The sequence below is a fragment of the Protopterus annectens genome, chromosome 7.part1 (genome assembly GCF_019279795.1).
Source record: "Protopterus annectens isolate FY-2018-M chromosome 7.part1, PAN1.0, whole genome shotgun sequence".
In the NCBI taxonomy this organism is placed as follows: Eukaryota; Metazoa; Chordata; order Ceratodontiformes; family Protopteridae; genus Protopterus; species Protopterus annectens.
In genome coordinates, this window is record NC_056740.1 from 483,514,237 (window position 1) to 483,538,638 (window position 24,402).

The 24,402-nt window shown below is 38.1% G+C and overlaps 1 protein-coding gene across 1 annotated transcript in view; it reads left to right on the forward strand.

The window, feature by feature from the left end:
• The window catches only part of MST1R (macrophage stimulating 1 receptor), a 1,081,737-nt gene that overhangs the window by 232,405 nt on the left and 824,930 nt on the right, over positions 1-24,402 (forward strand). The window contains exon 2 of the mRNA XM_044078935.1: positions 16,871-18,187. Coding sequence (XP_043934870.1) covers positions 16,919-18,187 — 1,269 coding nt within the window. The 5' untranslated portion in view covers positions 16,871-16,918. The remainder of the gene's footprint in view (positions 1-16,870; positions 18,188-24,402) is intronic.

Sequence of the window (24,402 nt, forward strand, 5' to 3'; positions counted from 1 at the left end):
TTTCCTATTGGCAGCTTCTGTAATATCTGTGATACAATTGAAATCACCTCCTAGTATAATATTACCTTTAGAAGTAGTTGTAATAAAGTCTAAGTGTTTCTTAGCTAGTCCAACCTCCATTCCTGGGAGCCAGTATAAATTAACCAGTGTCCAAATTCTATTATTAAACTTAAGTATAACTAAGGCCATAAGCCCATAATTATCTACATGTTTGTAAATAATTTTGGATTTAAGAAAGTCTTTTTCCATAGAATTGTTACTCCTCTGGTCTTATTTTTATAAGAAGATTGAGCAAGTATTGTGTATTCCTTAGGGTCCCACATAAATGTGTCATTTATTTTAAAGTGTGTCTCTTGGAGAAAAACTACTTGAGTCTTGTTTAGTTTAAGATACCTTAGTAGGTTAGCTCTATTATATGGGTTGTTTAAGCCATTAGTATTTAAGGATATCAAAGTTAAATCCATATCAGCATTCTTTAAAGATAAAAAATAATGAAGGAACTTGTATTAATAGAATCCTGTATACATAATAGTCTTCCTGAATAGACAACAGAATATCAGTTGTTGTATTTCTATTTATCTCAATCCAAATAACTTTTCTCATGAAAGATAAAAGTAAAACAATTCTGTCAGGCATTTCAAAACTAGAAAAACAGTTAAATAACAAAAATTAACATATTTTACTCTGATATAAACTTTAATGCACCCTATACATGGAATGAGATACATTCCTAGTCTAGCAAACAAAACTAAATCTGCTAGACTACCTATCCCAACCATCAACATTTGTTGGTTTGAGCCCATGAAAACAAAGTAAAGAATATATTATCAATTAAGATAAAAATAGTAGTGATAAACAACTAATCAGATATTGATTCCAGTTAGGTTTTAGGGATAAGTTACATACACTATTATTAGAAACATTAAACATTTATACAGTAATTATTCACTAAGGAAGCAGGGGACATATTAGGATATATATAATTTGAAGTTAGTGCTTAATATACTAAGGAAACATTAGCTGTATTAACAATCTAAATGATTACCCAAAATACCTAAGCATGTCATCTGTGCTAGTTATAACAAAAACTTCAAAATGGCAGAACAAATCAAATAATCATTTAGCATTTGTATTTACTTGCCCTCTGAATAAATCTTATCATGACAGACTCCCACTAAATAAAAACTTCACGAGAATTGGGTGTTTGCACATAGTGAGTGTGTGTCATTCCCAAAAGATGTTAACATAGATTCTTAGAAATATTCCATAAGACATATGTGTCCTTAATTAACTCCTAAACATTTGGAATAGCAGATGTTTAAATGACTGACTAAAATTAATAATAATGAACTGGCATCAGTTAATATGACAAAATTAGTAAAACCCATTATTTATATAAAACTTACTATGGATAACAGGTCTTAAAGGTGAATGACTCAAAGACATAGCAATAGGGTAATACTGAAACTCATAACTTGTTTGTTGTGTTATCACAGGTCATAGATATTACTGAGCTCTTTCCCTGTCATAAAGTGCTAATATACTAAAAAACACGACTTTATAATAACTGAAAACATGACATCTGAAACATAAATAATATCTAAGATACAATAAGAAATCAACATATTAAATGCAAAGTAATTATAGTTTAATCAAAATTATTCACACATATATTTGCTAGGATTTAGTATGGTGTTTGAGTATCCTTACAGTTATTACCATTAGTCATAAGCATTTCCTGTAAATGTATAAGCCTATACTAAACACTTGCTAATTGCATAGGAAAGTTATTTATAAAGATCTAATTATAAAAAACTCCAGTATATTCACTAGAAATAGTGGCTATAATTAACTGTTTACAAGAAAAAAAACATTTCTGTAAATATTTGATCACAAAATATAGTCACTATTATAAAAGGGAACCATGAATATGTTTGCAGACAGTGTAGCTCATAATTCTTGTAAAAGAAGCCTACTATGCTATATTAACCAATCAGAGACTTGACATTCACATTTAGGCTTGTATATATACATTAGATGTGATGTAATCTGATCTGCATGCATAGAATGCATGATGTCATGAGCTACAGAATGCATGATGTCATGAGCTAAGTAAGAAAGCTTCACTTCTTAAATTTCAAACTGACATTTTCCTGCCCTGCATGCTACATAGATAGTACAGTTTCCTGACCTCACTTTAACTGTACCACAAAGTCTGCTTATTTACAGTAACAAATGCAAAGTTTTACTGTCAGATACTTCCAAACAGTAAAATAACATTCAACACACAAGAAATCACCTCCAGAGAAACATAACTTGTAACTATTTAAAAACCTTGTGCCATTAAACATGCAAGCATATAACTGTCAGAGAGACCCAGTTTCTGTCAAAAGCTGGCAAACAGCTTTTTGTTTACACAGGTACCAATATTTATTCTGAAACAATCAGAAGTTCTAAACATTAAAAAATCTAGTTAATAAATACTAAATCATAAATATGCCCTGTTATCCCATGTATCCAAAACAGTTTTGATAAATTAATCTAAACAGTGACTATGCCTGTGTAATAACTCAGAAGAGCATTTAGCAGGGCAAAGGGCTACATATTATTTGAAATAAAGCATGTTATCTTAATGTCATAAAAGCAAAGATACTTACTGTTTAATTATATCACTCAATAAACCAGTAATATTATACTAATATACTAAAAAGCATAAGTCGGAGGTTGGCATAATGGTTAAGGTGTTTGCCTTATAAACCAAAGGTGCAGGGTTTGATTCTTAAATGGGGTAATTGGTTAGGCTTAAAATAGTCCACAAAGACAGTTAGCCTAGTACTAACCTATGAACAGTTATTTAATTTGTATACGAACAAAAGGTATAGAAATGAAAAAAGCAAAAAGAAAAAGAAAAGCAATAAGAAAAATATTGTCATGACATACCTTACATGAAAATTTAGCAAGTATAAAACAAATTAAAGTCCAGTCGCAGTAGATGCTTTGCGAGATTTATTGGGAACAGCAATCTTTGACTCAGTTTTTTGTTTTTTCTTTTTAACATCAGTCCAAGAAGATTTATCAGTAACTCTCTTCAGAGATGCAGATGCCCATTCCATATCTTCAGCTAAGGAAATAATGCGATTGTTTTTAATAAAGGCAGTGGCTTCCTCTAGGGCATTAAATGATCTCATTTCATTTTGATATAGAATTTTTATTCTGGCAGGAATGACAAGCTGAGTTTTGATGTTATTCTGCTTTTAACAGTTTTATTAATGGCCAAGCTTTTTTCCCCTGTTCCAAAACCCTGGTAGAAGTCATTATCAAAGCTAACTGGGTTTTGATTAACCTTTAATGGACTTTTCCTCCAGGCAGATTTTAGGACCAACTCCTTGTCCCAATAAGATAGAAACGTTATGAGCATTGATCTGGGAGGAGTAGAGGAGGATGTTGATACTGGCTTTTCTAAAGCTCTATGAGCCCTTTCAATACCAAAGGACAGACCCTCTTTTAAATCTAAAAACTATTGAATCCAGGTATTCAGGAAAGAAATATATTCTCCTTCAGCTCTCTCAGGGATGCCAAAAATCCTTATTTTTGACCTTCTCTCCCTGTTTTCCAGGTCATCCACTTTATTGAGAAGCCAATTGTGTAGTTTGATGAAATCTTTCTGGCTTTCTTCATCCTTCAGTCTTCCATCAAGATCATTCAGGGATGCTTCTAAGTGTGTTATTCTGGATTGATGCTGCTGTATAAGTTCCTTGAGAGAATCTGTTTGTTTCTGACAATTTTCCTTGAGGTTTTGTAAATTCTCCTTAAAATCATTCATTTTTAGTGAGAGTTCTTGTAGAGCAGATGTCACAAGCTGCATTTCTTTTTTTAAAGCCATGTCAGAATGAGAAGTCTTCAAAGTGCTCATCTCCACAAATGATATAGTCTCCTTTATAGTTTGACAGGAATGAACTTTCCTAAGTTTACCAAAGTTACTAATAATATAGTTTATGCTTTCATCTATCAATTCCAAGTATTTTTGCTAAAATAAAATAAGTTATTTCCTGTTTTTTTATACTAGTTTCATGGAGCTCTGAAAAACTGCTGCTATCAGTTGGCCATCTTGGCTCCGCCCCTGAACACAGTTTATAAAGACATATCTTCCGGAAGCAAGGAAGTCATAATCCCTCTTTATACACCGTTAGAGTATAGTTTATAGTTTCATGATTTGGTAAGAACACAGCAGATTTAATGACAGTAGTCCTTACTACTGAAAGCATACTTCTTGTAGAACAGAGCATGTGTATGTAACTTTAAAAAGCATTTCCAGATGTAAGTATGTGCATATAAGTAGTGAGCACGTGCAGGCAGCAGTGCCATTTTGAGAGAACAGTGTTAACATGTATGAGTGTGATAGTTAAGTCTATTTATAAGATTAAGTTACAAAGCCTCATACCTGATGTGTTTGTGTGTAATAAAGCTGCTTGAACAGAACCCCCAACTGCTTGTCTGTTTTATCCTGACTGGGCGAGTGACATGGTGTCAGAAGTGGGATACAGAGTACAACTTCTTTAAGCTACGAGGTGCAGAGTTGAAGGTGAAGGTATATTGAGCAGGTTGGATAACAACAGTGCTCAAATGATTAAAAGAAGCCAGAAATTAACCAAAGATAACCAGAACTTCCACAAATTATTTATTTTACAAAGAGAATGAAACGGAGCATTCGAAAAGCAAAAAATGCATTATTAATCAAACGAGTAACACAACACATATTATTAATCAAACAAAAGACATAAAACACATTATTAATTAAACAAAATGTTTGAAGTTATGATATTTGATAAAACTAGCAGAAGTATTCATATGGGGCTCAGAATTATCTTTGGTTTGCATAACAAGCATGTTTAAAGAAATACGAGCACAAGAAAAGTACATTGAGCATGATACGAGGTTAAATGGGCATAGCAAGTACAACAAAAGGGCAAAATAAGCTTAAAGAGCAAGGTGACTGCATGTTTTTTAGTAGAAGACCGTTTAGGGCATAAGCTACTATTTTGCATTGTCCGAAGCCATTTAAAGCATAACCAGAGTTGTTTGAAGTATCTCAGAGTGTGCAAAGTGTTTGCAGAGTGTGTGCTTTATTACGGTGCAATTATTTCAAAAAGTTTGCTGCGTGCAAAGTACAGTTGTATTGCAAAGTGCAGTCAAAATACAGCCATTTTGAAGAGTTTCTTGTGCTATGTGCAGTTTATTCACAGAGTGCCACCATTTCGAAGTGTTTCTTACACTGTACAGAATTATTTTGCAAAGTATAGTTATTTTGAAGTTCTTGTGCCGTGCACAGTTTATTCGCAAAGTACAGTCATTTTGAAGTGTTTCTTACACTGATAAGTAAAGTGCAAAGTACAGTGATTTTAAAGTATTCTTGTGCTACAGGCACTTATTTGGCAAAGTGCAGTTATTTCAAAGCGTTTATTGTGCTATTGGGTATAGTTGCAAGTGCTGGCGTAAAATTCTGGCATATATTTATGTGTGTATGTTCATACTTGATTTCAAGCACCTTTACCACTATGTGTTGATATGGCAGAGACATTTTGCATACCTAGTCCACTTGTGTTTGATCATAATATTGCAAAGAATTGGGGAGTATTCAAGCAGGAATATGATATTTTCATACAAGCAGATTTTTCTGACAAAGATGCACATATGAGGGCATTCATTTTGCTTAACTTAGCTGGGTCAGAGGCCAGTGAGAGAGAATGTTCATTTGTGTATGCACCAGCAGTATATGCAGGAGAGGGAGAAACTACCATATTGTTGTATCGGCTGAATCAAGGGAAGACCCTGAGTGTTTGAAATGCAAATTTAGAGAAATGTGCAACCCCCAGACAAATGTTACATTGGAGAGGTACCTATTTCATACAAGAGACTGAAAGCCAGGTGAAAGTTTTGCAGCTTATATCACTGACTTGGGAATAAAGCTAAAACATGCAGATTTGCTGATTTGTAAGATGCGTTAGTAAAGGACAGCATTTGCCTATCAGTTTTAGTTTGTTGGTGCCTAATGCCAAAAACAACAAAGCAATAAAAGCCCAACTTTTCAAGAAGTGTTCCTTTCAGAAGTCCAACAATGGTAAAATGTGCAGATTTCTTTGTCCGTTAAAACAAGGAGAGACAGTGAGGATGCAAACGCCGAAAGGCTTTGATCGAATTGGTCAAATGACAGGTATATGTGCTGAGCCAAGATCCTACTTAGTGGAATCTGAGGGTATAGAATACAGGAGAAATTGTAGACATCTTCTTCCTGTGTCAGAAACTATTATCACAGCATCATACCTGTGATACAGACTCTAGATCTCAGAGCAACCCTGACAGTGTTTGTACCAAAGAACATGTCACAGCATCCATTCCCATTCCTGATGATGTTTCAGTTGTCCCCAAAGTTGAACATTTCTTGAAGACAGCTCCCATTGCTAGATCCAATTCTTACTTTGCGTATAAATAGTGTACACATGCAGGCAGCAGTGCCATTTTTTGAGAACAGCCAGAGTGTTAACATATGAGTGGGGAAGTCAGTCTGTTTATAAGTTTATTTATGTTTAAGTTACAAAGCCTCATTCCTGATACGTTTGGATGTAATAAAACTGCTTGAACAGAACCCTGAACCGCTTGTCTGTTTTATCCTGACTGGGCGAGCGATTTATCCTGACTGGGCGAGCGATACCTTCTCAACCTCTCACTGCAAGAAGTCTGGACAAAGTCAAAAGAGATGCAAGGAACAAAGCCCCAAAACAGGGACAATTTTTAAATAGTTCTCTTATGAACTAAAAATGTTGCTAGAATAAAAGGTTTTGAGTTATCGTGCATTTTCTGAAGGAAATGAAGTCTAAAACTCAAATGTCTGTCATTATTTAGTGAATTCAGTCCTGTGACTTGCCAAAAAAACACACATTTTTTGAGGAGCAGACCAAAAATATGAGGCAAAAACCTGGACATTTTGAGAAAATCTCAGTTGAAAGGTATAACTGAAAGGCATTCCTTAAATGTTGTGTCTCTCTGCTACTGTAATGCCATTGGCAGAAGTGATTTGTAACACCAAGCAGGGCAATATAATTGAGGGAAACAGTAATTTCATTGAATCCATTGAAGTGTTATGTGTCTGTCTCACTATTGAAACCCATTGGTAGATATTTGTTGGAATCACTTGCCAAAATTGTTCTCCTACCCATGAAGTAAAACTGACCATCTTACATCTTCTGTCTGAAAACTTGCTTCACGGCTTCTAAAAAAATGCTGTTCTGACCTTACTGATATTCACAGATGGCATAGCTGTGCAACCAACTTTGTACCCCAAGCTGCTGTTGTGCCTCTGAATTTTATTCCCATTTAAACAGCTATATTGACTCATCTCTACCAGTTCAGTGTAAGCACAATGTCAGATTTAAAACTCAACCCTTATGATGTAACTCCACCATCAACAAACTGCATAACAAACAGAAAAATGCTTCTAGCCTTCAGTAAAAGATTTCATCTGTAAAAAATGATTTAAACTGTTTAATAAGTTGTTCAAGCTTACTGATAGGATATGCAAGGCTGACTGGTTGCAGCCAATTCAAAAGATAACAATAGGGCCTTCTTCAGCTAGATTAGGAAGCTTTGAACAAACCATCAATCATGTGCTGAAATTATTTATAATGGTGCTTCTTAATCTGGCCTCCAGGACAGTGCTAACGTTCTTGTGGACAAATTCTCTTAACAAACACACTTCTTCCACCCACCTGTCTGGCCCCATTCTCCCTCAAACCACCCAAAAACACTCTTGACCAGGTCCTTTCAACACTTTCTAAAACTAAATGTACCAGTTTCATGGCCCTGACAATATCCCTGGATGTCTGTTGAAAGGTTTGCTAAATCCCACCTAGCTAAACCCCATTATCTGTTGTTTGTTCTGAATCATTCCGCTGGTAGCATCCCTCAAGGTGTGGAGAACAGCTGCTGTGGTGCCCTTGCCTAAAGGTGATCCCTCTGCTATCCCTTAGAATTACAGGCCTGTTAGTCTCACTAATATTATTTCTAATGTAATGGAATATTTTAAAGCTGAATTAATAAAAATGGTATAGATGACCTTATATTCCTGGATACTTACACCAGTTTTGGCTTTGTTAAAAGGCAGCTCATGTCAGTTCAACCTGGATGAATTCTTTGAAAATGTTATTGAGGTCACAGATAAAGGCCTACATTCTGCACTGTCTTCTGGCATCTTGAAAAGGGCTGTTAACACTATTGCCTAGTCTGCAGTTATTGATAAATGCTCCCAGCACATTGTTAATTTGTAGGTATTTTATTTGATAGCTAACTGACTATCTCATAACACAAACTATTAAGGCCAAGGGGTATTTGTTTTAGACAGAAAGACACCACCAATGATATTCAGCAGGGTTCTGTCTCTGGCATACACGTCTCCAAAGTGAAAGGTGATAACAGGCGATTATAGTTAACTGAGTTTGATGATGATTGCAGGCAGGGGAGAAGGGTTATGCTATCCCATCTTAATACTCAAATTCTCCTGTAAGGACTAGCACAAACAAATGATTTGTTCATTAGTCAGTCATTTACACGTAACAGTAAGAAATTCAGTATAGTTCCCTTTGTTAAATATGCCACCATCACCAGCACTGCCACTGCCACCACCACCATCAGTACCACCACCACCACTCCCACTGCCACCACCATCATCAGTACCACCACCACTACCATCATCAGTACTACCACCACCACTGCCACCACCACCATCAGCACCACCATCACCACCACTGCCACCACCATCAGTACCGCCACCACCACTGCCACTGCCCCCACCACTATTAGCACCACCATCACTACCACTGCCACTGCCCCCACCATCATCAGTACCACCACCACCACTGCCTCTACTGTTCCTACCACAAATAATGCTACTGCCACCAGCCCCACCATCACTACAACCACCACCACTACCACCACTGTCACCACTGCCACATACTACATCGGTAGTGTTTGATTTAAGTTTGACCCATTCATCACAGACGTGAGTACTAGTACGGATAACAAGCACTCCTTTGATCACCATCTCTCTCGTGTGGTTAGAAAATGCTTCTAACTTGCACAGCGTATTCTTCATCATCTGGAGACGTCATAATACAACATTGTTCCTCCGTTATTAGGCTGCTCATTAAACATGTCTCCTTCAGCATGTACCCTACTATATAGCCAAACAAACTAAAGGGACCTCAACATTTACACACCAAAAATATCTCAGGTCTTAGTATCTTTAGTACCATGATAGACTAAAAGCTGTATCCCTCTGTGCAGTCTTGTATAGGCCTCTCAGGGATGATCTGTGTTCAGCTTTCCATGCTGTGATCCCACACTGTCTAAACAGTTTGATCTAAATAAAGCTAGTGCTTCTAGAGATGTAAATCTATACTGCCTCATTAACAATAGCAATTGGTGCTACAAGTACTAATCCACGGTAGACTCCATTTCTGAAATAGGCTGTCTTTACATACCAAACAGAGTACTTCCCTGACTATTTTTAAAACCACTTTGGATGATTAGATGTGTGATCACAGATTTTTACCTTGAATATGTGGAGATAATATAGTTAATGGGGAGCACCTACCAATATCGAATGATATGGATGAGATTCTCGGGGTGCACGATTAACCTCCTACCAGTATCGAATGATATGGATGAGATTCCCGGGGTGCATGATTAACCTCCTACCAGTATCGAATGATATGGATGAGATTCCCGGGGTGCACAATTAACCTCCTACCAGTATCGAATTATATGGATGAGATTCTCGGGGTGCACGATTAACCTCATACCAGTATTGAATGATATGGATGAGATTCCCGGGGTGCATGATTAACCTCCTACCAGTATCGAATGATATGGATGAGATTCCCGGGGTGCATGATTAACCTCCTACCAGTATCGAATGATATGGATGAGATTCTCTGGGTGCACGATTAACCTCCTACCAGTATTGAATGATATGGATGAGATTCCCGGGGTGCATGATTAACCTCCTACCAGTATCGAATGATATGGATGAGATTCCCGGGGTGCATGATTAAACTCCTACCAGTATCGAATGATATGGATGAGATTCTTGGGGTGCACGATTAACCTCCTACCAGTATTGAATGATATGGATGAGATTCCCGGGGTGCACGATTAATCTCCTACCAGTATCGAATGATATGGATGAGATTCTTGGGGTGCACGATTAACCTCCTACCAGTATTGAATGATATGGATGAGATTCCCGGGGTGCACGATTAACCTCCTACCAGTATCAAATGATATGGATGAGATTCTTGGGGTGCACGATTAACCTCCTACCAGTATCAAATGATATGGATGAGATTCTCGGGGTGCATGATTAACCTCCTACCAGTATCGAATGATATGGATGAGATTCCCGGGGTGCATGATTAACCTCCTACCAGTATCGAATGATATGGATGAGATTCCCGGGGTGCATGATTAACCTCCTACCAGTATCGAATGATATGGATGAGATTCTCTGGGTGCACGATTAACCTCCTACCAGTATTGAATGATATGGATGAGATTCTCTGGGTGCACGATTAACCTCCTACCAGTATCGAATGATATGGATGAGATTCCCGGGGTGCATGATTAACCTCCTACCAGTATCGAATGATATGGATGAGATTTCCGGGGTGCATGATTAACCTCCTACCAGTATCGAATGATATGGATGAGATTCTTGGGGTGCACGATTAACCTCCTACCAGTATTGAATGATATGGATGAGATTCCCGGGGTGCATGATTAACCTCCTACCAGTATCGAATGATATGGATGAGATTTTCTGGGTGCACGATTAACCTCCTACCAGTATCGAATGATATGGATGAGATTCTCTGGGTGCACGATTAACCTCCTACCAGTATCGAATGATATGGATGAGATTCCTGGGGTGCATGATTAACCTCCTACCAGTATCGAATGATATGGATGAGATTCCCGGGGTGCATGATTAACCTCCTACCAGTATCGAATGATATGGATGAGATTCCCGGGGTGCATGATTAACCTCCTACCAGTATCGAATGATATGGATGAGATTCCCGGGGTGCATGATTAACCTCCTACCAGTATCGAATGATATGGATGAGATTCTCGGGGTGCACGATTAACCTCCTACCAGTATTGAATGATATGGATGAGATTCCCGGGGTGCATGATTAACCTCCTACCAGTATCGAATGATATGGATGAGATTCTCTGGGTGCACGATTAACCTCCTACCAGTATCGAATTATATGGATGAGATTCTCGGGGTGCACGATTAACCTCCTACCAGTATTGAATGATATGGATGAGATTCCCGGGGTGCATGATTAACCTCCTACCAGTATCGAATGATATGGATGAGATTCCCGGGGTGCATGATTAACCTCCTACCAGTATCGAATGATATGGATGAGATTCTCGGGGTGCACGATTAACCTCCTACCAGTATCGAATGATATGGATGAGATTCTTGGGGTGCACGATTAACCTCCTACCAGTATCAAATGATATGGATGAGATTCCCGGGGTGCATGATTAACCTCCTACCAGTATCGAATGATATGGATGAGATTCCCGGGGTGCATGATTAACCTCCTACCAGTATCGAATGATATGGATGAGATTCTCGGGGTGCACGATTAACCTCCTACCAGTATCGATTGATATGGATGAGATTCTTGGGGTGCACGATTAACCTCCTACCAGTATCAAATGATATGGATGAGATTCTCGGGGTGCATGATTAACCTCCTACCAATATCGAATGATATGGATGAGATTCTCACTGGTCCTGTTAGCCATAAATGTAGTAGAAACACATGAAACTATGGTCCCATTATTTTAAACCTGTTATGGTTTAGCAAACATTTAAATAATGTTGTGTCGAAAATCAACAAAATGCTTGGAGAGCTCTACAGACCTAATTTTGTCCCCTGTTGTTACAGTTTCAAGACAGACCATTAAAGCGCAATACCCCTAGCTTTAAAATAGCTTTCCTGAAGAGGAAAGTAATAAAACATAAACAAAATTAAGAAAATGGCAGATCCAATGTTATCTGTTTCTATGTGGTTCAAACGTATGGCTCGTCGGACCCAACTGGATCTGACCTTGGTGCCAACTTCAAAGTTTCATCAGATCCAGAGCTCTGACTCCTCTCCTATGCAGAGTTCCCTAGGCTCTACCTTAGATGCCCAGATCTTGTTTGTTGCTTGAAAGAAAAATGATAGGGACGTGTAAAAGAGCTCTTGAATAACTTGCTGTATCCATCAACCTTTAGCTACTATTCTCCTACTGTGAGACAGATTTTTTTCTTACTCTGTTAAAATTTTTCTGCAGTTTAGAACTTAGGCTGTAGTAGTTAATTTAGTTAGTATAGTTAGCTTGTTTAGCTCAGGCTTCAGGGCCCAGTTTTCTTGCTATTGTTAGCTGCTTAAAAAATATATAGTTATTATATATATATATATATATATATATATATATATATATATATGTGTGTGTGTGTGTGTGTGTGTTTTTGTGTTTGTGTAAAAAGAAACCAGTTGGCATAATGGTTAGGTTCTTCACCTCCAAGGTAGAAGGTTCAGTCATTTTGGAGTTTGCATGTTGTCCCTGTGGGGTTCTTCCCATCTCCGAAAAACATGCCAAGTGTTCAAGTGTTTTCATCTCAAACTCACCAAAGAATGGAGCTGTGGGCAGCACCACAGGCTCCACATGGTGCCCTATAGGGGTAAGGGTTGTACAGACCAACTGCTTTGGGCAACTACTGTGGTGCGCAGTGTCCTCAAGATAGGAGAACACGGATCACAGACTGCACGCCGTGGCAGGGCTAGCCACTCAATGGTGTAAAATATAGCTCTAGGTGATTCGGTCACTGTACGTGATTATCTGGTGCTGTTTTGCACTTATTCCCTTTGCTTCCATTCTGCACATCTTCTAACTAATGTACAATACCCACTACTTTGTAAGTTCAGAATGGCTTACAGAAGGGTAGTTTGATTTGCTGCAGGACATCAGTGAAGAACGCAACAGTGATTAGCCATTTGCAGAGTCAAATGATTAGAGTTTAATCATCTTTCCTTAAGTCAATAATCTCCTGTACACTCACAGGTGTTCTTTGTTTAATACTCTGTGGTGTGGCACATTATAGACATTAGAACTTCTACTGACCAGTTAGTACAGGTCCCAAAAACAAGGAATATGTATAGAGTTTCTTGCTATCCAATCTGTGTTAGCAAACTCTGGAGTAAGCTGATTTACATTGTATGGTCCATCTCTGAAGTGGAATCTTTCAAGCTTTCTGCAAAAGTTCCAGGGACAATGTGATTGTCTTTATGATGTGATAGTAATTTATCACTTGTTACCAAAAACTGCGTTCCCTTCTCTGTATAAGTGTTTACACTTATTTTCAATACCTTCTTCCAAGGTTACAGTTTTAACTTGCATTTTTTTCTGTTAGTAATTTTTATACCTTTGTAGACATCTGTAGTGTATACATTAGTTTTATCGGATCGGCCATATTTAGATGTGTTATTTCTCTCTGAAAAGTTATTTGTATATGGGTGTAAGTCTGGAGCTGTAGTGTTAAATTGCTTCCTGTAGTTTAAGGTTTGATTCCCACAGTCTGCGTGTACCTACCTCTGTGACTCAAAATGAGTCACTTATTCAGACAGTACTCCTTGGATGAGCCTAAGAAGGGACCATGTGGATTAGTGCTCTACCCCAAGTAACAAATAGAAACAAAGTGTCACTGTCACATATGTACAAGTCACACCAGTTTTCATTAACTCACTAAAACTAATGGAATATGACACATTTTTATTTAGTTTATTTACTGTACTTTTATTTTAGCTAGTAGTTGTAGTTAACTGTTAGGGTAGTTTTTGTACTTGATGTTATCAGACAGCTGTGCATAAGATTCAACTCTCTGTTTACAGATAATCTTTCCTGCCAGTGCTAAAGTAAGTATTTACTCTGTATATACTGAGTACACTATCCTCTGAATTTACATTGCCCTGTATATTATCATATGCTGTCGTATAAAGTTCTTCATTTGTATTAACTTTATTTACTATAAATTTATACTCCCTAGGATTCCATTGACAATGAGGGCATCCTGGATGGACATTGTCAATCAACACATTTATTTTTGTTGTGGCACAGTTCATCAGGTTGTTTCTTGACTGGGTAAACCCACTGGACAAATTGTCACTTTTTAGGGGTGATCTGAAACCACTGTTTGTTTTTAGGGGTGATCTGAGACCACTGTTTGTTTTTAGGGGTGATCTGAGACCACTGTTTGTTTTTAGGGGTGATCTGAGACCACTGTTTGTTTTTAGGGGTGATCTGAGACCACTGTTTGGTTAAGTGACTTGCCTCGAGTCAAATAGCAGACAAATAAAGGTGGAAGAAATCAAGCTCTGCACCCTGGGCACAGGAGCACCCATCAAGAGCTCAGCGCTTTAGTCTTTTACATCAATGCCAGGTAATAAACAGTAACCCAAACCCCACCCATCTCATGTTACTCATTCATGCTAACCCTAACTTTACCCCTGTCCCTAATCCTAGTGCTACACATTAATTTACAAAAATCCCCTTCCCTAAAATCCATCCACAGATATAGCCCTGATCATGACCATAAACACTCAGGCGCGCGCGCGTGCGCGCGCACACACACACACACACACACACACACACACACACACACACACACACACACACACACACACACACACACACACATACACATATAAACACACACACACACACACACACACACACACACACACACACACACACACGCACACACGCACACACGCACACACACACATAACTGAATTTACCTCCTTACCCAACCCTTATCCTAACTCTAACCAGCAACAGTCACACAGAAACCCTACATTCACTAACACTCGCCCACTTATCAGAAATACATCACTCATCCTGTATTCGATAAAATATGTTTTGTTTGCCTCAACAACCTGAATATTCTTTCAAACAAATTGCTGTTCAACACCATAACTGACAATATGTATACACACACACACACACACACACACACACACACACACACACACACACACACACACACACACACACACACACACAAACAACATATATTCGAATGTATAACTGATACAGAGTGTAGTTTAACATCACAATATCTGCTTTGGACATTTTATAAAATATGATTATGTGACAAGAATTCTTTATTTACATCAGGTGTAAACAAATCTGCTACATCTAATAATGTTTTGACTACTGAATTACTAGACGGATGGCTTTGTTGGTGTAAAGTCTGGAGTGGACAGCAGACCCAGGGGTTGCCCGAGAGATGTAGGACTGCAGCTAGAGGTTGGCTCCTGCCCCTTCTTATTAAAGGGGGTAGGATAAGGGGATCCTCAATGCCGGAGTACTCTACTGGGATCAGCAGACAAAGTGTAGGGTCACACACTTATACTGTTGGACTTTCTTCTACTTGCATAGTAAAGGTAATAGTGTGAAGAAACCAGAACAAAACTCATACTGAGTACATTTCATATTCTGAATTCAGGACCAGTCTGGGAAGTCAGGGCATGAAAAAAATCTTAACAAGTCATATATGACATGCCTCTGTCACTTGCCACTGTATGGAATGTGAGGTGCATGGGAACAATGACAGGACCATTTGGGATGTTCAGATGGATACATGGTCAGACAGGCATGAGCCAAAGCAAATTATAAACAAGTTATTTCATCAGGTAGTCAAATGTCTGTTTGAATGTTGATTGGATTTGTTAAGTGTTAGTGTACTTTTCAGATGCATGCCTGGTTAAAAACTCATTTGATTCAAGCCCTGTGATTGTTTTCATATTTTGATGTGATTTGATGGACGTGGGAATGACTGAGTGTCTTCTTGCTGTTTGACTATCAGTGCTAGCATCAATTAACAGAACTTAAAAGTAGGAGAATAGGGCACCAAATCCAGTTAAGAGTATGGAAAACTTCATTCCTCCATTCATATAAAGCATACATTTTTGTGTTTGATCTTTTAAAGTGTTTACTTTTTTAATGACAACTTTGTACAGAGCGAGCAAGGATTTTTTGAAACTTAAATTAGGGAGAGTGTAATTTGTAAAACACAAAACAACTGCTTAAAGAGTGGCTGCTTTCAAGAAAATACCTCTGTCCCATAGGTGGCAAGTGGGGAGCATCTGGGGATCCATGCACCTCCCCCTGCAAAAGTCTGTGCCCCACAAGTACCCAAGTAAATGACTCACTGTCAGCTGATTCAAGAGAATACTTCTGTACCATAGGCAGCACTGTGGGGAGGGTATGTGACCCCCTGAGTGCCAAGTAAACAACTCACTCCCAGCTGATTCAAGAAAATACTTATACACTCACCATTTAACTGGTGTTACAGTTTTACAGTTGAGAGAGTTGTTTCATTTTTTGACATTTGTTGCCTTGATTTACTCTTTTGGCAAATGTTGTGTTTTGTGTCAAGGTGAGCTGCAGTCAGTGATCAAGGACAGACTACTTTACTTACCTGATTAGCACACATACCTATAATACTAGGCTGTTTAGGTTCAAAGGTGCTGTTTCTATTTGGGATGAGTACTCACTGAGCTTTTTTTTGGCTCTATTCTTTGGTCTCTTTTGATGCATCTACTGTGATGCTGAAATGGGTGCATCAAGTGTTACTGAAAATGGTATGCAAGTTCTCATGTATGTCCCATTTTACAAATTGTAAGAAGAATAAATGATCTGTTTACTTGTTACATTATGGTATATAAACATCTACTTTTTAAAATTTTAGGTACTTTGGCAGAACGATGGAGCTACGTGTTAGATTTTCTTTTTTGAAATGTCAAAGATCAAGGCTGCACACCAATACTGGCCTCTGATGCAACTGGTAGAAATGAACAGCCTGGCACTTTTGGTCTTCATATTACAATGGACACTTTGGTGGTCACACATGGTTGTCGGGCAGTGCCCTAAACACCCACCAAGTTTGAATGTTAACTTTTCCGTGCCGTATTACATTCCAAGCTTTGAAGCTGAGCAGCCGATTCAGAATCTTGTTTCCGTTCATGATGGAAGTCAGGACGCCAGAAACGAATATGCTAGTATTTTTGTAGCAGTCCAAAATAAAATATATGCACTGCATGAAAACTTTTCATCTGTGGAGGATATAGTGACTGGCCCTGCAGGAAGTGATGTGTGTACGATATGCAAAAAGTGTAATATTAACATAGACCCTTCCCAGAACATGGAAGACACAGACAATCAATTTTTATTTTTCGATAGCCAATATCTTTCACTCGTCAGCTGTGGAAGTTCTCAACATGGTGTCTGCTACATGCATGAGCGTCAGAGTGGTAGTACTGAGACATCTTGCTTATATACTCCAAATGATAATAATGCATCTTTCTGCCCTGATTGCGTTGCCAGCCCCTTGGGTACAAAGGTATCTTTAATTTATCATTCTGCAACAATGTATTTTTACATTGCTGCTACACTCAACAGTACAATAACTAGTGAGTATAGTCCAACGTCAGTATCTATCAGAAGAGTTAAAGGTGGTTTAGACGGCTTTTATAAAGAGTTCCATTCATTGAAGGTACTGCCAAAATATCTGGATGTGCTTCCAATTCATTATATCTACACGTTCAGCACAGACAGCCATGTGTATTTCCTGATAGTTCAGAAAGATAGTTCTCGCTCATATCAGACAAGGATTGCTCGCTTAGATACAGCAGATCAGGTTGTCACAAACTATAAAGAGCTAATTCTGGAGTGTCGCTACTCACCCAAGCGTCGGAAGCGCACAGCAAATGCTGTAGGAGATAGAGTTTATAACGTTCTGCAGGCTGCTCATGTGTCAAAGGCCGGAACTAACTTTGCTGCAGAACTTAATATGAAGCCTACAGATGATGTACTTTATGGAGTTTTTGCCATTAGTGAGGAAGACAGCAGTTTGCCTCAGAAAATATCAGCTCTTTGTGCATTCCCTCTCCAGCTAATCGATAAGGCTATGGAGCAAGGTGTGAAGGACTGCTGTAGCATTAAGATTTCGATGGAGCTACAGCGTGGCCTTTGCCACTTTCAAACGTGCATGCCTTGTCCACACAATGTAAGTAGAACATGTCTTTTGAATCATTTATTTAGGATTGCGTTCTGCTTTTTCATTTGAGTAAGTGGTTCAGTAGTAGTTCAAGACCATTTTTGTACAGTATTTCCCCCATGCTGCACTGCAGAGTACAGCTTCAAAGTGAACATATCCTGATTTTGGTTTTAAATGCACAATTACATTTGCTCACACTTTGTCCAAGAGAAAGTTGCTTCAACCTTAATATCATCGCTGTTAGCTTTCTATCCTTCCTCAGGTCTACTTATTTTTTCTAATGCCAGCTGTAGGAACAAAATATAAATGATAGATACAGTCATAAGTAACCTTACATGTGTGTTAGATTCACCTTTTTTTTTGAAGCAATGTTTTCTGCTACATGAACCATTATACAAAAAAAACAAAAAAAAACAATCCTACTAGTGAGAATCATTACTGCCCCACTTTGTAGAAATGCTCCGACATCATGGCACAATAAAAAATGCCTTGATCCCTACTAGATGGCTGTGGTTCTCACATCCGCTCTTATACCTGAACAATATGAGAAGGCTGGAACAAACTGCAAATGGTGGATGGAGACTTGATTATGATGGGGATATGGAGGGAAAAAAATAATAAAAATGAATTTAAGGAGTAGAGGTATTGTTTAATGAAACAGAATTGAAGTCACTTTTCATAGCAAAGTTTTAGGGATGATTGTGGGTGATAATATTAAATTCAACCTGTATATACAAAATTGCATATAAAAAGCTCCTCAAAAACTAGGAATTCTTTATAGAGCCAAAACGTTCTCAAAGACTTTTATCAAAGACGAGGTGAGAAACAGCTTCTTAATCTGGCACTAATGGTGGATAATTCGGGGGAAGCACGTTAATGGTAAAGTGTAGTGTGGAATCTGTTCTCCAAATGATAGACCACTGAAAGAAAACAGTTTGAAATAAGGAAGATTATTTATCCCAGTGCAGTCTGGGAGATGTGAAGAACTGAATAACCGGTGAACTGTTCTGGGATAGCTGGTGGAGATGCCTGCTTAAGTAAGCCAAAGGGACAAGTGCTACAATCTGTCAGGAGGAACAGCAATTGTAGACCAGGTATTGAGTGACTAATATACTAGGAACTCAGAGGCCTCTGTGTATGGTCAGCTTAGCTCCAGTAATTTATGGACAATGAGGGGTGATACAGGCACTGCGTGCTGCTAACCATAGTAAAAAGCAATTAATACTTCATGTGGTTAAAACCCTCACAGCATGGTATAAACAGAAAAACAAGAAAAAAACAGCATATTATAATAGAAATTTAACACATAAAGCAAATAACTTAATTTCTGAGATTAATAATTCTGTTTTCATTTGCAATGTACTTTATTAGTTTCTCCAGATTAAGTGGCACAAGCAGTAAATGATTCTGGTTTTGACTCTGGTGCTCTTCAGGTGTGGCAGTATACTTTGCCTGTCCATGAGAGGTTTCTTTTAAGTGAATAAAATTTAAATTGTTCAAAGTCTAAATGCATTTCTTTTATCTCTTCTTCTAGTTTTGTAATTCACAATTTGTTAGGGCAGATGTATGATAATTCAGTTTCTAGACATTTTGGTTGAGTTTTGAACTCATATTTGTCCTTTTATAAACATGCTTACTTTGCTAGCAGGGGTAATTTTAAAATATCAGTATTGCAAAAAAGGTAAGTATGCTTTATTGCCCCCGTTATGGAAAACTGTGGGGTCCTTTGTTTTATGGTGTTTGGAATGCAGTTAGTTTGTTATTGTTCATATTGTTTTGTTGGAAAAGTTAAAATTCTGCATCTTGCTGTTACTATATTTATTTTATCCACTTAAGCTTCACTTGTCACTGTAGATTTTAGTTTTCTGTCATCTGGCCTGTAAAGTACGATATGGCAAATATCCAAATCGCTGTAACTAAGGAAATTATTTTTTTGAGCTGTGATACAGTTGGAATTGCCTAGAAATAGTAAGGCTTTACTGACTCTAATTCTGGTGGCTCCTTAAAAGCTGTTACAAGAAAATGGGAATTAAAGTCTAAACCAACTTTACTAGAAGTAGTGAATATAGTAACAGATAAAACAACTGGAATTGAGATCTTTAGAAAAAGGTAGGAACAAATTACACAGGAAAAGAAAATGGGAAATGGGGGATCAATACATGCAGAGGAGGAACGAGGTTTAAAAGAGGGCAGGATCTGAATGAGCCGTGTAATGGCTGCCTGAATGACTGTATTATAAGTGAGGTATAAGTTGTGTTGGCACGGCTTGTAATGTATAATGTTTGCAACTGACATCGTGTCACTGTGGTTTACTGTCATTATATAAATGTAACATGACATATGTCATACGTGATAACTGAATAAAGATGTTGCTTGTTTAAAAACAAAGCAAAACAAAAAAAAAAATTTCATTCAGGCATTCATTTAAGTCATTCATTCATTTTCATTCTCTGATAATCTGCTTAAATGCAGTTTAAGACTGCGAGAGGGGGAACTTAGAGACCATCCCAGTACTCAGTGGGTGGAAGGTTATGAACCTAATCCTACCTACACACACACACACACACACACACACACACACACACACACACACACACACACACACACTTGCATGCACACACATGCACACACAGACACACACAGACCATACCTGTCAACTGTACAGATTTTCACAGAATTTCCAGATTTTGGCCCCATATTTTTGGTCCATTTTTCATATAATTGTGGTTTTCTGGCAAATAAGTGGCAAATCGTTAAAGACTGAAGTTAGAAAATAATGACATACATTTGCATTTCAGATTTCATGTCTTCAGACAGTTCAAGCTAAAGTGAAATCTGTTATTCTATAAACTTTTTAAGTTTGTAAGAGCAATAATAAAAATTTTCCATATTTTTGGGTCTTTGTTCCACTTTTATTTATGGCTTTGTCCAGATTTCTTGCTCTAAGAGGTTGAGAGGTATGACACAGACACATACCCACACCCACGTATATGCATTCATATGCACACACACATATGCACACACACATGGACACATGTAAATGCACACGTGCTTACATGCAGACATGCACACACACACACACACACACACACACACACACACACACACACACACACACACACACACACACACACACACACACACGTATGTATTCACATGCACACATATGTGCCTGTGCACACATACATGGACACACGCACATGCACACATGCACTCACACATACGCATTCACTTGTACACATATGTGCATGTGCACACACACATGGACACACGCACATGCACACATGCTTACATGCAGACATGCACTCACATGCAAACATACACATTTAACGAGTAAACACACGAAAATTCAAACTCCAGAAACCAAAAAAGCACAATGGGGCTGGAACTTTAAAACGAGTCCACCAACACTGAATCTTTCCTTTAAACAATTTATTCACAAATTTCAAACAATTTTCAAACAATTTGAAAAAGTTTGGCAGACGCCAAACAAAAGTGCTTATATACTTTGTGACTTTATTTGTGAATAAATTGTTTAAAGGAAAGATTCAGCGTTGGTGGACTCGTTTTAAAGTTCCAGCCCCATTGTGCTTTTTTGGTTTCTGAAACATACACATTTACTTGTACACATGTGTGTGTGCACACACACATATGCACACACACATGGACACACGTGCATGCACACGTGCTTACATGCAGACATGCAACCACATGCACACATACGCATTCACATGCACACATGCGTACAGTTTGGAGGATCACCAGTTCATCTAAAGGCATATTTTAGGCATGTGGGAGGAAAATGGTGGACCTGCTAGAAAGCTACATGGATACAGGGCTGACATGCAGACTTCACGCAGAAGGCACCCCTCTGAGAGCCAAACTACGTGGATACAGGGCTAACATGCAGACTCCACGCAGAAGGCACCCCTCTGATAGCCAAACTGGAGTGATGCAGCAGTTCAAACATCCGCACCAATGTGCCCCCCAAATTCACTGAAGAAATGTATGGCGAATATCCATCAACACTATTCTCACTGGCTGTTTCTCTATGTTTTTTTTTTTTTTTACTATTTCTTATATTTTCTGTAGGCTTATTATCTCATGTCATAAGGGAACTGTGAAAAAATGTTTTCAGTGTAAAAACTGTAACTAAATGTTTAAATTCTCTCTTCAGGTTTCAGTGCTTTCACAGTTTTATATTGTCATGGATTCACAGCTTGCGAAAACATTCAGTTGTGGTTGTTACTGCTGTGATATATCAGTACTTAATAATCTGTTATTTTTGCATGAAATCATGTAAAAGGCATTTCCAAGTGGCTTTAGGCTTGAACTGAATACCGTGCTAAGCAGCCTACTAGTAGCACTGTGCTACTACAAATCTGAAAGAAGCAATTATTGTGCCTTTATGTAGCAATAACAATGGTCTGGTGAAGGCTAGTATGTCTCTTGAATCTCTTGCTAAATGAATGGAAAGTTAGGTGAATGACTAAGTCACAAGTAAGGAGTATCTATGGTGTGGTAGATGCCGTGTAACTAACCTACAGACTGTTGTCTGTAAACATAGTTATAATTTGATAGGGGTGTACCTGTCAACTTCTTTAGTCAAGAATTCTGGACAAAGCCAAAAAGTAATGTGAAAGCAAAGGCATTGAATTAGGAGCATTTTTAAAATGTTACTGTAATTTGCTTAAAAAATTAATGGAACAGGTTTTGTATCAACGTGCATTTTCAAAACAATAAAAAGCATGAAAGGCTAATGTCTGGAACTATTGGCAGACTGCAATTCTCATGGATTTACCAGAAAATCAAATGTTGTATGACTGAAAAAACATGAGTCAAAATCAGGGATGTCCTGTGAAATCAGATAGGTGAAAGGTACAGCTGAGGTCTGTCTTTGTTACACGACTTCACGGCTTTAGTGCTATCATTCATTTTAGGTAAATTGGTGAGCTGTAGAATACATCTTTGAACCACAACAATGTGGACAGAGCAGTAGTTACTAGACAGAGGGTGGACAGTGAGAATGTGTGTGCATTGTATAAAATTCAGTGGTAAGAACTCTGCCAATGTATGGAGTTCAATCCTGACTTTCAGTCACTGTGTTTGTGAATTTTCATGGTTGCCCTGTGACTGTGTGTATTTCTCTGATCACTCCAGATTCTTACCATCTTCTAAGAACACTCTAACTGGCTACACTAAGCTGTTCATATGCTGTTCTGCATTGGGCCATGGCTAAAAGGGGCCTATAGACAGCCCACTGACTTGGTTAAATGTTAGTAAATAATTAAATAAATAATCATTTAGTAGAGCTCAATCTTAGGACCAAATGTGAACATTTATGTGTGTGATATGATCACCTCTTTTTCAGGCATGGTGTACCCACTGTACAAAAGACATTATAGTTTTATGCAGTATTACTTATATGTGGCTCTAAGGACTATTCCTTATGTAACATGGACAACTGGCAATTAGTTACTCTTGATAAATTAGAAAATTTAACTTTTTGAACTTAATGTAAGAAAGTCAGAACAGTACATTAAGAAGGACACTGTTGTTAGGGCTGACCTAGGCAGAGAGTTAAATGCATTATTGTATGCTTTGGGAAGTCATTATTCCACAGAACTAAAACATTGACAATACACCCCAAGAGTTGACCCAGTTTTTGGAGATTTGGACAGTAACCTAACTTTTGACCAACACATGTCTATTGTTGTAAAAACGTCCTTCTGTATTGCACAGCTTATAAACAAAAGGATTGTGTATAGATCTAAGGAACTCATTGCCCCCTTTACTCAGCCCTCATTAGGCCAGTCGTTGAATATAATGGCCCCTTTGGCATGTGGCGTGTGTCTGGCCAGACACATACAACAGGTTGAACACCCATAGGGATACTTTACTAAAAAGATACAGGCCTAAATAACATATCATACATAGACCAACTCAAAGCCCCATCACTATACTCGGTAGCATACCGGATCCTAATGGGTGACCTGTGTCTGGTATAAAAGGCGTCCTCCAGCCCATTACTGATGGATTTACTGCACTTGAGCAAGCCAAGCAGCATCAGAAGTACTTGGTCCAGGGATATAAACCTCTTCTGCAACATCAACAGAATGGCTTTGAGGGTATATTTCACAGAGGATATTACTACTATGAAACAGACTCCCCATCCACATAAAACAAAGTTTATACAGCAAAAACAGAATCATCACTGATACACT